This window comes from Peromyscus eremicus, chromosome 3 (assembly GCF_949786415.1).
Source record: "Peromyscus eremicus chromosome 3, PerEre_H2_v1, whole genome shotgun sequence".
Lineage (NCBI taxonomy): Eukaryota > Metazoa > Chordata > Mammalia > Rodentia > Cricetidae > Peromyscus > Peromyscus eremicus.
Window position 1 is genome coordinate 52,083,199 of NC_081418.1, and position 13,501 is coordinate 52,096,699.

The 13,501-nt window shown below is 40.3% G+C and overlaps 1 protein-coding gene across 1 annotated transcript in view; it reads left to right on the forward strand.

Annotated features, from left to right (window-relative positions):
* Positions 1–13,501, forward strand: part of Mgam2 (maltase-glucoamylase 2 (putative)) — a 79,090-nt gene that overhangs the window by 57,328 nt on the left and 8,261 nt on the right. The window contains exons 37-45 of the mRNA XM_059257021.1: positions 4,219–4,352; positions 4,635–4,669; positions 4,770–4,886; positions 5,470–5,618; positions 5,725–5,809; positions 6,407–6,463; positions 6,844–6,968; positions 7,943–8,031; positions 10,903–10,952. Of these exons, the coding sequence (XP_059113004.1) occupies positions 4,219–4,352; positions 4,635–4,669; positions 4,770–4,886; positions 5,470–5,618; positions 5,725–5,809; positions 6,407–6,463; positions 6,844–6,968; positions 7,943–8,031; positions 10,903–10,952 (841 nt within the window). The remainder of the gene's footprint in view (positions 1–4,218; positions 4,353–4,634; positions 4,670–4,769; positions 4,887–5,469; positions 5,619–5,724; positions 5,810–6,406; positions 6,464–6,843; positions 6,969–7,942; positions 8,032–10,902; positions 10,953–13,501) is intronic.

The window sequence follows — 13,501 nt, forward strand, 5'->3', positions numbered from 1 at the left end:
ACCACCCAGAGTCATGAAAAACTCCAGATTGTTCAGTTTTGTTTTTGTTTTTGTTTGTTTGTTTACAGGGCAAAATGGTATTTTCTACTCTCACACTCATTTCTATTCAAAGGCTCTGGTCCACAGCCCTCTTTTTCTCTTCTCAGGGCTTAGAGGAATATATTGTATTTTGCCATGAGCTATCCGCAGGTTGAGGTGATGCACACTGATACCATGGTTTTCCCGGAAAAATTCTTGTCATCTTTTCTGCTTTCTTTGTCATTTTTCAGTGTTCTTTCATAATGCCACTTCATTTATACAGCCCCAGGTTCCTCTCATCAGATATAAAAGTTTGGGATCACAAAGAGAGAGAGACCACTACTCCAGCTGAAGTGTTAAGACAAGGCACAACTTTACTCTTGATCTAAAGGGTGTGCTCAGCAGAGTGAGCACACTGGGGCGGTGTGTAAACTGATGACATGACAGCTCTGTGGTATGGCTAAGGGAACATTTTTATTGTAGATATGAGAGAGAACAGCCGGAGGCATCTGGAAGAGTCCGGAGCAGAGAGAAAAGCAGACTGGACATAGCCAGTTCTAGAGAGGCAGGAGAGAATGGTGGAGATAGCAAGAAATAGAGCGTAGCAGGAGAGGCTAGAACGTGAGAGCAGAGACAATAGTCAGAATAGCTAGGTTTTAGGAAGGATGAGTAGCTGGGAGGAGGGAAGGTCCAGGAGACTGGTGTGGGGGCTTTGATGTGTATAACAAGTACTTTTGAGTGGGCACTGAGGGATCCTGGAGGCTAGAATGGACCTTGCTAAGCTGTTGGTGCCACAGGTATTTGTTAATGGGAGAGCCATAGGTCCCTTTGCCAGAAGTAAGGAAATGACTCCTTTTAGTAGAGGGGAACCAGCTTCACGAGTTCCTGAGGAGCTATGACCTTTAACCAACTGCTAGAAATCACCTGATGGTCCAGTTTGAGCACATTTCTGAATATTTAGATGGCATTTTGGAGTTTGGGGAATTGGAGTTTCCTTTGGAATTGAAAAGTAGTAAGTATACTTGGTTTTTATTCTAACTCAGGTGTTGACTATGTCTTTTCTCATTGGTTGTGGTCCAACCTCACAGTCTTTCATGATTGGCTAATCAAGACAAAAAAAAAAAAAAAAAAAAAAAACCAAAAAACAAAACAAAAACATAGCCCCAAAGGAAATGAAGGGAAGGGGAAAGAGGTGGTCTACCTAAGTACCAAGAATGCAGGGGGGCATTTGTGTAAAGCAAGGTGTTACTGGGGGTAGGGTGGGGAGGGGATTGAAACACTTGCATAAAAGTCCTACAAGGAGGGGGACTTCAATTCTTTGTCACAAACACCTCTTTACAGTGTTCTGTAAGATAAGATTAATATTTAATATTTCTTGCACTCTGTCCAAGCAGAAACTGGTTCTTCCAGAAAATAAGCTTTTCTTCCTATGAAATAAGAAAACAGGTATTTTATATCCTCAAGTGTAACCTTACCTCAGACCTCCAGGAGGATAAATGGGAGTGAACCCCTTACTGTCAAGGAGCCCCTCCTGTTTGGAAGAGCCAAACAACCGGAAGGAAAAGTATAACTAATAAACAATCCAGGAAGACTTCATGGAAGAAGTGGCAGTTGAGTGGTTCTTAGAAGAGCAGGATTTTTTCTTGTCAGAGAGGGGGTTTGCAAAGCTCAGACCGCAGCACAGAGAAGACGTGAGCCATTGCTTTAGTTTCTGACTGAACCTTCTTGCCAACTACTCCTCTCTCCTCCAGGAAACTTTATTGGTCACAGATCCCATCAACTCCATCTCCTCCCTCAGGGAAGCTCAATCTATAAATGATCTTTCAGGAATGTAGCAGGCTTTCTTCATGACACATAGACTTATTAATTATGAGCGCTTGGCCTTAGATTAGGCTTGTTTCTAGCTAGTTTTTTAAAAAAAAAAAACTTGAATTAATCCATTCCTATTAATCTATGTGCTGCCCAGGGCTCATTTACCTCATATACCTACTGTCCACCCTGCTTTCCTGCTTCCTCTGTGTCTGTGGCTAGTCCCCAAGTAGCTGGCCCTGGCTGGCTGGCTGGCTCCCCTTTTCTCTCTGCCCGCCAGCCCTGCCTATCCCTACTCTGCCTACCTATTGGCCATTCAGCTTTTAATTAGACCAGTCAGGTACCTTAGGCAGGCAAGGTAAAACAGCAACACATCTTTACATAGTTAAACATTCTATTCCACAGCACAGGGAAGCTTGTTCCTCTGTGAATGGCTTTTGCTTCCTTCCTTTCTGTTTGTTCTATTGGTTTAGAATTTGGGCCTTGGGTTTTAGACTGGTGGTTCCCAATCGGAACGCTGGTTCCTAGTTAGCCACCGCCACAGCACCTCCTGGGTTGTAATTGCCATTAAATGACAAAACGAATCCACAGATGTTTGAAGCACTGTGAGCACTTAGCAGTGTTTCTTTTCTTCTAACCATTTCATCAGCACTGGAACTTGAACTGCTCTTGCTGACCTTGACCCACATCCTCCTCAAACTGTCAAATCCCTTTAATATTCATAACGTGTGTGTGTGTGTGCGTGTGTGTGTGTGTGTGTGTGTGTGTGCATGCGTGTGTGTGTGTGTGTGTGTGTGTGTGTGTGTGTGTGTGTGGTGTGTGCCTTTTAATAGCTTGGGAGACTATACTCTTAAACCTCCATGGTTCTCATACACCTTAATGTTTCCTGCTTTATCAGTCACCTATGCTGGACATACAGACTCTGTCTGGGCTGACCTCTCAGCACATACACTAAAGCCCAGCTGAAACCTTCTTCCTCCATAAAAACTTTTTAGCCTGGTCTATAACTTCTATTCACTCCATTCTCTTACCTAGTGACCTTACGGAATAACCCAGAGTTTGGTGGTTCTGTACGCCTAAGGGCAAGAATCATGTTTTACCTCTTTTGAAATTATATTAATTTATTTGTATGTGTATGTTTGAGAGAGTGGAGACAGAGCAGGTACACATGTGCCATGGTGTGTCTTTGGACTTTTTTTTTTGTGAAAATACCTTCCTTTGTCAGGCTCCCAGTACATTTGTGGGCCAGCGATCTTTCAGTAAGGGAGTGTTCATTTGTGTCTCCTGATGTGTGATGCTTTCTTTAGCAAACCTTTGTATTGAAAACACACTAGTCCTGGCTACGTGTGTGACTACAGATAAAAACCATGTTTATATAACTGTCTAAATATATACCTTTTACACTTGTATTCCTGTGAGCACAAAATATACTCTGCATTCTAAAGTATAGTGGAGGATGTTAATAATATCCCAAAGCATATATACCATAATTCAGATCCCAGGTCTATCTATGTATTCCTTGAATGATCCTTGGTAACTGTGCTGGGTTTCCTAGCAGTGATAGGAACTCAAGAAAAACCCCCATTGTAGAGACTGTGCAACGATATGTGTGGAATTGATTGATTTGTTCCTGGGTATGGAATTTGTTTCTTAAATACTTGTTTTACCAAATTCTCCAGCCCCTCCTCTGACCTCCACATATAACTTGCTAATTGGGCCTCTTATGAATAAGATCCTCTACCAGAAAACCTACAGAATCAACTAACCTGGGTTCTTAGGGGCCCACAGAGACTGAGCCAACAATGAGGGAGCCTGCCTGGGTCTAACCTAGGCCCTCTGCATATATGTTATGGTTTTGTAGCTTGATCTTCTTGTGAGACTCCTAACAGTGGGAGCAGGGGCTATCTCTGACTGTTTTGCCTGCTTTGGGGACCATATTCTTCCTACTGGGTTGCCTTATCCAGCCTTAATACAAGGTGAGATGCCTAGTCTTATTACAACCTGATATGCCGTGTTTGGTGATATCCCTGGGTGGCTTGTCCTTTTCTGAAGGAAAACTGAGGAAGAGTGGATGGGGGTGAGGAGGGACTAAGAGGAGAAAAGGGTGAGGGAACTATCATTGGGATATAATACATGAGAGAAGAATAAATTTAAAAAATTTAAAAAAGAGAGTAAGCTTCTCACTTTACGTGCAGGTATATCTCTTGTGCCCTGCTGTGAGGTTGTCTGGGACTCTTGTCGTGACTTTTAGCTTCTTTCCGGGAAGGAGTTCTCTGACTCTTAGAGCAACTGCTCTCCTGCCTCATGCACAGAGCTGCAGCCACCAGCCACTCTCTGTCATGAAATTCCATGGCTGTCCTCTTCAAATTCACCTCCTTGTTTCCCCACCAGAGCTGTGCAGGAGGTGACAGGAGAGAGAGGGGTCGTCATCACCCGCTCCACATTCCCCTCTTCTGGACGCTGGGCAGGACACTGGCTGGGAGACAACACAGCTGCCTGGGACCAGCTGGGGAAATCCATCATTGGTGTGTGGTTCTTCCTAGGGGCCTTTGTTGGTGGTGGGAGTGGAACTGTAGTGTGTACAATGTGGCTATACTATGTATATTTAGATTGGCATCTGGGTGGCAGTGAAGTCAATAAAAGTTGACTGTTCTGCCAGTGTGAGTTTTAGCTTATACCCATCTCTCAATATATTCAGCAGGAATTGCCCAGGGCTGTTAAAGAAGTAAAGGAAGAGGCAGGTTGAGCTTTCTCTCTCCTACCTAAGGGTTGTCTTCATTTAACATGGCCATTTTGTCTTATTGCAGGCATGATGGAGTTCAGTCTCTTTGGAATACCTTATGTAAGTCATATCAGTACTGCTGCACCTTGCCCAGATTTCAGTGTATATGTGTCTGTCTTGAAAGAATACCCAGCTGATACTCGATTTTGCTCCTTCTCAGACAGGAGCAGACATCTGTGGGTTCTTTGGAGATGCTGAGTATGAGATGTGTATCCGCTGGATGCAACTGGGCGCATTTTATCCATTTTCCAGGAACCACAACAATGCTGGGACTAGGGTGAGGCAGCCATTGTTCGTGCTGCAGCTGTATTATCAAATGTCAAATCACAGCTTATATCAAAATTGCAGGGGTGTCGTTCTTATTTCCTGACAAATCATGAAGACCACCAGGATATCCATGTTTTAGAATATCCACAAAGTTCAGAACTCCAAGGTTATTAATAACTCTTAGTAGTACAAGTTTTCTCACCTCTTGGAGGCATTTTTGTCAAGAAAAGTTATTTTTCTAGCTACTGCATTGAACTACAATATGACATGTTCCTTTGCTTGACAGAATATTAAGTTGGTATTTTACTCAAACCATCTTTGATAAGTCAGCACTACATAGGGGCCTATTGATAAAGCTTCACATACACACAAAGTCAAAGCTGGACTGTGCGAGGGACCTGAGAATTGGTGATAACGAGGAACAACATCTACACTAGTTTTGTAGGTGACAGAGGGAGCAGAAAGGAGTAGGCTGGAAATGGTGAGAGAAGTGACATGTGACTTATTCACATGGTAAGTGTCCAGCCATCCTCTTCTGAGATCCCTGGGGTGCAGTGAAGAAGAGCTTATCCTATGCTCACTCACCCCTCCAGAGACAAGATCCCATGGCCTGGAATTCAACCTTTGAGGAGTACTCAAGGAAAGTACTGGAGACCAGGTACTCCCTGCTGCCGTATCTGTACACCCTGATGCACAAAGCTCACACTGAGGGCAGCACCGTCGTTCGAGCGCTTCTCCATGAGTGAGTGTTGCCTCTTTCCCCAAACAGTGAGTCTGCGCTCATTTGTGAAAACACGTCGCAATGGTTGTAAGCCTAGGGATGAGTTTTTTCATTTTGGATTTTTCAGGTTCATAGATGACAATAAAACCTGGGATATAGACCAACAGTTCATGTTGGGCCCTGCTCTCCTGATCAGCCCCGTTCTGAAGAGTGTGAGTTTCTCTTCATAGACCAGATGCCTTCCAACCACATGATCCAAAGCCACAGTGAAAAAAAATATTTTATTTAAAACTAAAAGAAAATATTGAGCTTGTCTATGTGTGCACATGTATAGATAATAGAAGACAACATTTAGGACTGAATTCTTTCCTCCTACCACTTGGCCTTAAGGAATCAAACTCGAGTTTTCGGGGTTGGTGGCAGATGCTTCTACCCACTGAGACAACCACACTAGCCCAGGGAAAAAACATTTTAAACATTTCCCTGTCTTGCTTATTTCATTATTTTCAAGTAGATAACTTACAACAACATCAAAAGGAGATCTTTGCCCCCAAGATATTAATGAAAGCTTTTCAACACTGATTTCTCATTTGGGAATTCTGTGATCTACTGCTTTTATAATTTCATTAATTGAAACATTTTTTCTGTATATTTGAAGAGGAGTTTTCAAAGTGTATTCATTATTTCTCAAATTCTTGACATCACTAATAAAATTACATCTTAATCTTAATTCTATAGGAAGTGTTTTAAAGATCAACATTGCTTCCCATTTGGGATATTAATAGTATCATACTGATTTTATGTTTCAGAACACATTTCAGATATCTGCTTATTTTCCCAGAGCCCGGTGGTATGACCATAGCACGGTGAGTTATAATTATTTTAGGAGGAATCAGATGCTCTGTGCAGGCTAGAGAGGTGGCTAAAACTTTCTCCTTACTTCCCAGACCAGAAACATTTCTACCCTAGCCAGATCTGTATAAATGGAGGTCTGCATTAAGGCACAGGAAACATCTGAGCACCTATTTCTCCTGTTGTCCACCCTGTACCTTCTCTAGACTTACACAAAAAACACCAGGTTTTCAAAGGTTTAAGTAAAAACGAAAATAGATTTTTTTTCTCCTTTTTATAGTGCTTTGCTGATCTTCCAACATGCTCCCTTAGTAAGGAAGAATTTGTAGTAAAATATGTAACTCATTCATTGATTTTTCCTATCAGCATTTCTCATCTATATGTTTTATTCTAGGGATCTGGCCAAGAATCAATAGGTGAATGGAAAACATTGGCAGCTCCTCTGGACCACATCAACCTTCATGTCAGAGGAGGCTACATCCTGCCTTGGCAAGAGCCTGCAATGAACACTCACTACAGGTATGATGAAGCAGTGTTTGGTGACCTGGCCCTTTACCAGGACATATGGATAAATAAACAAATGGCATAGAAACTAGATTGCAGAGTTTCATTGGTTGGCTTCTATGGGTGCCTTCTGATAGGATCTAGAGGAAGACAAGTTCATGAAGCCATTCCCTGGGAGACCTTTCACCTGTGGTCTTGTGTCAATCGCACAACTCTCATAAGCGAAACTTCTCTTGAGAATCAAAGCCTATGTTTCTCCTCATGTTATTGAAAAGGGGGACATTAACAAGCACCTTCACTTGCAGTGGTTGCACAGGAATATAGCATCAATTCCCAGGTACTTTTGGTGAACTCAAAAAGAGATTTCACAACACACACACACACACACACACACACACACACACACACACATTAGGAAAACATGTCAAAAGCATATAAAAATGGCTCAGAAGAGCAGTCTCCTCTCAGTTGGTGATGAAAGACATGATTTTACCAGAACAGACCCAGAGATGGCTCTTAAATAATAAATAGGATTTGTGGATTTGCATGTGTGAAGACAAAGAGAGATATTCTGGGAGTATTAAAGAAATAAAGATGAAAATGAGTTGGGTACATAAAATTGAAACAGTTAACTCATGGAAGGCTGTGAATGGTATCACCAGTAGTTTGGGTTTTATTCCTTGGTACCTGAAAGCTGTTGAAGTTTTAATTTTCTGGGATTTTCATACTAAGGAATTGATGTCACACCATTGTACTACTGCAGCAAGTATGTTGGAAAGTGTGCCTATTTGAGTTGTGAAAATTGAAGTTGAGAAATGTTTCATTAAACTTTAAATGATATTCTGTTGACTTGTATCTTATATTTTAATCTCACTCTATTTTTGTCATTTTATGTACATATTTAATACCTGGAGGTTTGAGTTTTATTTCTGGAGTTCTTTGTTCTTACAGCCTACAACCAATTAAAAAATAATGATTTTTTTATATAGTCGACAAAATTTTGTGGGATTGACTGTTGCTTTGGATGATAAAAGGAAGGCTGAAGGTCAGATGTTTTGGGATGATGGACAAAGCATGGGTGAGTATGAACCCCCAGAGAGCCTGTATGTCACTCAGAGCACTCTGTCATAGAAGCTCACCATGTACTGGTGGCACTCAAAAATCTGTGTTGTCTATTTCCAATAAGATAGTGGTGTTGGGGAAACTTTGGCTAGCTCATATATATTCTACTGCAAGTTATTGTAGACCAGGTATGGTTCCCCAGTCTTGGAAATTTCATGAGCCTGACATGATGGATTCAGCCAGTATCCTCACAGAACTATCTCACTCTGATAAAATAGTATAGATGGAGATATCAGGCTGATCATGAAGTCATCCTTATGGGCAGGGTCATAGCTCTACTCAGGTCAGCCAACAATATCAGGCATCTTTTCCCTCATAAGTAGGGACACTCAGAAGACTCTTGGTGACACATAAATTGAGAATTATGAATTGCCAGGATGCTTAATACTTGGTATGTTTTCTGTCTTCAAGCTGGGTTTTCACTCATTCTATTGTAGATAGCTGCCACCCATCTTTATCATCAGAGCACCCTCTTGCTCAGACATTTCTAAAGAATACTGGCATGCTGCTATTAACCTGTTCCCACTTTTATTACTGTTATTGTGGACTAGAACATTTTGATTTTGCAAAATGCCACACTTTCTGAAATTGTAGCCCATTTTCCTTCACTAATATACCTAAGGCTTTCTTCCTTTTGGTTTTCTTCACTCTCATTGAAGCGTGAAATACTCACAAAAGCTTTAAGGGTACAAAATTAGAAAAAATACAACCACATTTAGGTATATTTCTGTATTGTCTTTTGTTTTTCTGTTGTTATATACCTAGGAAAATGCTTGATTTTTATATAGCTGAAAACATGGCAAATTTATTTTGTAAATCTAGTTTCTTTTTACTGAATGAAATAACAGACACACAGCTGGATATTAACATGTTCTTCTTATAAACATCATTACTATGACCATATCCCATGAAGAAGATATTGTAAAGTTTATCTAACTGTAATTGTTCTCTCTATATATGATGTTAATTTTCATTGTTATAAATTGTATTTTGAGTATTAGCTTTATTTGCATTTTATATTGTTTTCCAGAGTATATGATCTTAGCTGAAATTTACATAAAAGTATCCATTTAAGAATATAGTTCTTTGAATTTTTTATTAAAAATTTAAATTAAAATATAATTATATCACTTCCTCCCTTTGTTTCTTCCCTCTAACCCCTCCAAAATCCTCTTCTTCATTCTCTTTCAAATTAATGGCCTCCTTTTCCTTTATTATTGTTGTTTTACACACACACACACACACACACACACACACACACACACACACACAAATTTATAAACACCTAAACAGAATCCAGTGAGTCTGTTTCTCATGGCTTGTGTGTATGTGACTTCAAGGCTGTCCACTTCGTATTATACAGCCAATTAGTGGGCTCATCACTAGAAGAATCTATTTTTTCAGATCTCAGCAGGCATTAGTAGCCTGTGCTTCTTGTCTAGGGATGGTACTTCATGAGATTTCCCTTTCTGTGTTAGCTAGTATATTGGTGTTATCATTGTTTAAATCTTGTTGAAGCAGCCTTGTTGAAATAGCCATATTTTTAGGTATTTTAGGGCATAGCTTCTTTTTGGTTCTAGGAGAAACAATCTCACAGCAGATTTTTTTTGATCTGGCACCTACAATCTTCCTGCCCCCTCTTCCAGATGTCATCTAAGAAGCTGCATTGTAGATGTAGGTTGAAGTTGGGCTACCCATGAGCCACTGGTCTCTGTATTATCACCATTTGTGGGTTTTTCTTTTTCTTTTTTCCTTTGTTATGGTGTCTGTTTACTGTAAAAAGAAGCTTCATTGGTGAGGGTTGTGAACTACATTTATCTGTGGGTATAAGGATAGATTTTAGTATGCAATTAGGAATTACGCTGATAAAGTAAAGTGATGATAGTAGGTTCTCCTCTAAAATCCATGAACTCATTAGGCCCAGGTAGTTGTCTAGGTTTCTAGTACCAGGTATAATTTCCAACCTATTGAGTGAACTTTAAGTCTAATTGGACAGCAGCTGGTTGCTACTAAGCTATGAGTGCCACTATTGTACCTTTAGGGATATCTTGTCATACTGGCCATTGTTCTAGTTCCTAGATGTCACAGCTGGATAGGAATATTGATTGCTCCCCTCCCTTGATAGTTCACTTAGTACTTACCGGTGCTGTGAAGGCTAGATCGTGGGAAGGAGACTTTCAGATCTTCTGAGTCCTATGTCCGAAGTATGCAGTGTCTTCAGAAGTAGGGATTTGCCTTTAGCCTCTGAGAAACAACCAAGGGCAATAGCAATAGCCTATTGTTAGACTACTCTGACTCAAGTGGGAGTTTCTCATTCTGGTACTGGGATTTTTGTCAAATAGTTGTGCTGTCTAGTTGATGTTCATTTGACGCAAGACACAGTCATGTTAGAAGAGGGAACCTCAATTGAAATAATGCCTCCACAAGAATGGCTTGTGGGCAAGCCTGTAGTACATTTTCTTAATTAGTGTTTGATGGGGGAAGGCCCAGCCTATTGTAGGAGTGGTCCTGGGTGTATAAGAAAGCATATGCCAGATAATAACCTGAAATGGAAAGTGGAAGAAAGAACAGTGGGAATTCAAAGCAAGCCTGGGCTACATATAAGTTCCAGGCTAGCCTGAGTTAGAGAATAGAACCTTTCTAAAACAAAAGAAAACAAACAAACAAAACACAAAAGGAAAGTGCTTGCTTAGTATCTTTATTGCTTCTCAGGAAGATGAAGAATACCTCGTTAGTCATTGTGATCAGTTTTAAATATTTCAGACTCAACATGAGATTATCTGCTACAACTGAAGCAGATAACGGTTTACTTTCTTCTTGTTTGCAGACACATATGAAAAGGGAAATTATTTCTTGGCTAACTTTATAGCAACACAGGTAAGATTACCTTATTGAGTTTATAAATGATATTACCTACAGATTAGACATCACTTGCTGTCTGTATAAATATAACGTTTACATATTAAGAAGAAGTGCTTCCTGCTTTTACTTTTCTAATTTATGTTGTTGACAATGAAATAAGGAAGAAAATAGTCCTTATTTTACATTTATCTATAATACCATCACTATGTGGAAAGAAGTTAGGAACTCATGTTAACCTGGGGGAAAATGGATCCCTCAATGTTCAGCTTATTTCTAGGGATAAGAAGCTTTCTGGCTCTTAAATTTTGAAGTGTAAATGTTATATAAATAATCCTATGTAATACTGCTGTATAGTTGATACTTCATAGCCTCATAGTCATGTGACAGTAAAAGTTTATTGAGATCATGAATTTATGGAGTTCAGGTGATCTTATCAACACTTAACTGACCTTGGCTGAAATACATACATATATATATATATATATATATATATATATATATATATATATATATATATCTGTAGATAGCCATCTGTCAATTGCTCAGCTTGTATGAGCTTGATTATACTTACATAGCTGGTGGTCAGCTGACCTTATGACTTTTTTATGATTATGATATAGGATAAAGTGAAAGTTGAGGGGCTTGAGAGAGGGCTCAGTGGTTAAAAGTGCTTACTGCTTCTGCAGAAGAGCCATGTTTGGTTCCTAGCACCACTTCAGGCAGGTCACACCCACCCGTAACTATAATTTCAGAGGATCCAATGTTTTTTGGCCTCTGAAGGCACTTGCATGTACATAGTGCACATTAATTCACACAGGCACGTGTACACATACATAAGTAAATAAGCACATCTTTAAAAATTAGAAGTGAAAATACCAAATTATTATGTAAAAATTACATTTTTATCAAGTTGATAAATTTCTCATTAGCAAAGTAAAGCATACATGACCAAGACCAGAAGCAAAGGTGGGTCAGCATATCTTATTCAGAAAGGTAAAACTGTAAGAGTTACATGGGAAATGAAAATTATAGAGGAATAAATAAATTAGAGAAAACAATACTTTGCATGTTGGATTATTTCATTGACAATCTGTCTTCTTCTCTTGACAATTAAATGAATCATTCTATGTCAAGTCCAGAATTTGCTTATCACTCACCCATTGACTGAAAACATGGGCTACTGTAGCACAATTGATCACCTCTTTGTAACAGTGCTTCAAATGCTAGATGTCTGTTCAATACTCCTCTGTGCTCTCTTACTATTGATTGTACCTCTGGGATAACTTGACCATTTTCCTTGTTTTGTGTTTATCTGGTTCCTAGATCTGATCACTCTGAGTGCTAGTTAATTTACATTTCTCTTAAAACACAGTGGCTGGGATCAAGAGCATGATTGAGACTTCTGTGTTTCTTTTCATTTTCCTTTCTTTTTTTTTCTTTTTGGTGAAATAGAATTTTTTTATTGCGAATAGATTCTTCTCTTATACTATATATCCCAACCACAGTTTCCCATCTCTCCATTCCTCATAGCTCCGCTCTAACCCCAGGTCCACTCCCCTCCATTTGCTTTTCAGAATAAAGTGGGCCTCCAAGAGACAATAGCCAAACAGGACAAAACAAGATAGAGTAAGACAAGGCTAAAGTCCTCATATCATCATATCGAGGCTGGGCAAGGCAACCCAGTAGGAGGAAAAGAGTCCCAAGAGTAGGCAAAAGAGTCAGAGACACACCTGCTCCCACCGTTAGGAGTCCCATAAAAATACCAAGCTAACAGTCATAATGTATATGCAGAGGACCTGGTGCAGACCCATTCAGGCCATATGCTTGCTGCTTCAGTCTCTGTGAGCCCATATGAGCCCTGTTTTGTTGATCCTGTGGGCCATGTTCTCTGGGTGTCCTTTATCCCCTCTGACTCCTACAGTCTTTCCTCCCCATCCTCTGTGGGGTTCCAAGATCTCTGAGAGGAGAGACCTGATGGAGACCTCCAATTTAGACTCTCTCTCTTTATAATGTCTGGTTGTGGGTCTCTGCACCTGTTCCTACCTGCTGCCTCTCTGATGATGACTGAACAAGGCACTGATCTATGAGTATAGAGAGCAGAATATCATTAGGAATCATTTCATTGATTTTATTTTATTTTTTAAGACCAGTCACATTTGGTTCTATTCTAGGAGTCTGGGCTATCCAGTCTCCAGTTTCTGGCCATCCAAGCAGTGCCAGGTATAGATTCCCTCTTGTGAAGTGGGCCTCAAGTTAAATCAGACATGGGTGGGCCACTCCCACATGTTCTGTGAGACCATTGCCCCAGCACATTGTGCAGGCAGGACAGATTGAAGGTGGAGGGTTTTGAGGCTGGATTTGTGTCTATAGAGTACCTTTTCACACCAAAGAGACTAGAAAGTAGAGGTGAAGGCTTCTAGTTCACACCAGCTTGGACTCTCTGTGGTCAATGAACTGAGTAGTTATCCTCGGCAATGGGACTCCACTGTCAGTTTTCAGAGGGTGAATGTAACCCAGGTCTACCACTGGAAGCCTTGCCCAGCTACCAAAGATGGCCAGTTTAG